Source organism: Lampetra fluviatilis, chromosome 66 (genome assembly GCF_964198595.1).
Source record: "Lampetra fluviatilis chromosome 66, kcLamFluv1.1, whole genome shotgun sequence".
NCBI classification, from domain to species: domain Eukaryota; kingdom Metazoa; phylum Chordata; class Hyperoartia; order Petromyzontiformes; family Petromyzontidae; genus Lampetra; species Lampetra fluviatilis.
In genome coordinates, this window is record NC_136340.1 from 6,551,687 (window position 1) to 6,553,574 (window position 1,888).

The 1,888-nt window shown below is 58.2% G+C and overlaps 1 protein-coding gene across 1 annotated transcript; it reads right to left on the reverse strand.

Moving 5' to 3' along the window:
* Positions 1-636: 636 nt before the first annotated feature.
* LOC144952139 (olfactory receptor 52Z1P-like) lies at positions 637-1,680 on the reverse strand. Its single transcript, XM_078882544.1, has one exon. It carries the CDS (start codon positions 1,678-1,680, stop codon positions 637-639), a length of 1,044 nt encoding a protein of 347 aa, XP_078738670.1.
* Positions 1,681-1,888: the final 208 nt, after the last annotated feature.

Genomic DNA, 1,888 nt, shown 5'->3' on the forward strand with positions numbered 1-1,888 from the left:
TATTTGAACGCAAATCACGTCTTTGTTGACACCTTAAAACCGACTTTCCGTTGTTAACATTCACGCAAGATGCGTTCATTAGCGTTTGAATTCTTATTTTTATTAACATTGCTAATGAAAACAGGTACGACATTAACTTAAAGAGTGAAACAACAACGTCTAACACGTAGCCTTTCGCGACCAATATTATTGGCGGTGGAGGGTTACGACACATTTATACTTACGCAATCTAACGCAAAAACCTTAAAATTTCGATTTAAAGCTTTCGTGACTGCAGCAGGGATTCATCCTCTTGGTTCTTTCGGTAAAGTCACGTAGAAGGGAAGTAATAAAATAATAAAAATAAAACATAATAAAATCATTCTCACGATGTATCGGCCACAACGCAAGCAGCCGTCCTGGTGTTTCATTCTTCACCTGAGGACGGCTGCTTGCGTTGTGGCCGAAACGTCGTGAGAATTGTATTTTATTATGTTTTATTTTATATATTTTATTACTTCCCTTCTACGTGACTTTACCGAAAGAACCAAGAAGGCAAAAACCTTTATTATGAATAACAACTTACGATTTGGTTCCGTTGGTAAAGTCACGTAGGTATAAAACAAAATAAATAAAATCACGACACAAGCGTCCAACTCACGCGTGCCCTACCGCCGCCCGCACGGCGGAGGGCGCGCCGAAGAGTCGCCGTCGGATCTCGGCGGTGCGCAGGCCGTAGACGACGGGGTTTAGCGCGGGCGGCAGGACGTACTGAAGCGCCTGCAGGGGCACGCGTACGTCCCGCGGCACGGCCGAGAAAGCGCGCATGCCGCTCGCCACCGTGAAGAAGATCGAGCCGAAGTAGATGGCGACGACGACGAGGTGGGTGACGCACGTTCGCCGGGCCTTGGCGGCACCGGACCCACCGCTGCCACCAACGGTGCCACCGCTGCCACCAACGCCGCCGCCGCCCGCCGCCGCCGCCGCCTGGCTGGAGCACTCGCGCAGGACGAGCGCGTAGGCCACGGCGATGACGGCGAGGGGCAGGGCGATGCCCGACGCCACGTTGGCGTAGGCGAGCGCCGCGTTGAGCGAGAGGTCGCCACACGACAGGTTGCTGAGCACGAGGAAGTCGCAGTTGGGCGCCGACGTGACGCGCTCCCGGCAGTAGTCGAGACGCAGCGCGACGGCCACGTAGCCCGCGATGGGCACGGTGGCGGCTGCCACCGCGACCGCGAAGGCGCGGGCCACGCGGCCCACCGTCACGAGCGAGCGGTAGCGCAGCGGGCGTACGACGGCGGCGTAGCGGTCGAGCGCCATGAGGGCGAGGACGTAGGCCTGGGTGCGCACGACGACGTGCAGGAAGAACATCTGGGCGACGCACTCGGCGAGCGACATGCGGTTGGACGCGGCGAGGTTGCTCAAGATCCTCGGCAGCGAGTTGGTGGCCTCGACCAGGTCGGTGGCGCAGAGGAGCGCGACGAGCACGTGCATCGGCCGGTGGAGGCTCGGCGTGCGGCACACGACGAGGCAGAGCAGCGAGTTGCCCGCCACCGTGGCGACGTAGATGAGGAGGATGGCGGCGAAGGCGAAGTGGGTGAAGGCGGGCGACTCGCTCAGGACGGTGACCATGACGATGAGGTCCGACAGGGAGGCGGAGCTGGGAGCCGAGGAGGCGTTGGTGGACGCGTTGGTCTCCATTTGCCGGATTTTCACACCGCCCCCCTCCCCCCTCTGCGGATTTAAAAGGACTGTGGTTAATAGGTAAACCCCCCAATCCATTGCATTGCAGACTCACCACTCTGCGGATGACAAGCGCCCGAGGTCAATAGGTCATCGCCAGCAGCCTATTGCATTCCGGACCGCCTCTGTGGATTCCCCAAGGTCAATAGGTCATCGCCAGCGGCCT

Bases quoted from the DNA above. Each gene is read 5' to 3' on its own strand.
- LOC144952139 (XM_078882544.1), bottom strand. From the start codon at position 1,680: ATGGAGACCAACGCGTCCACCAACGCCTCCTCGGCTCCCAGCTCCGCC.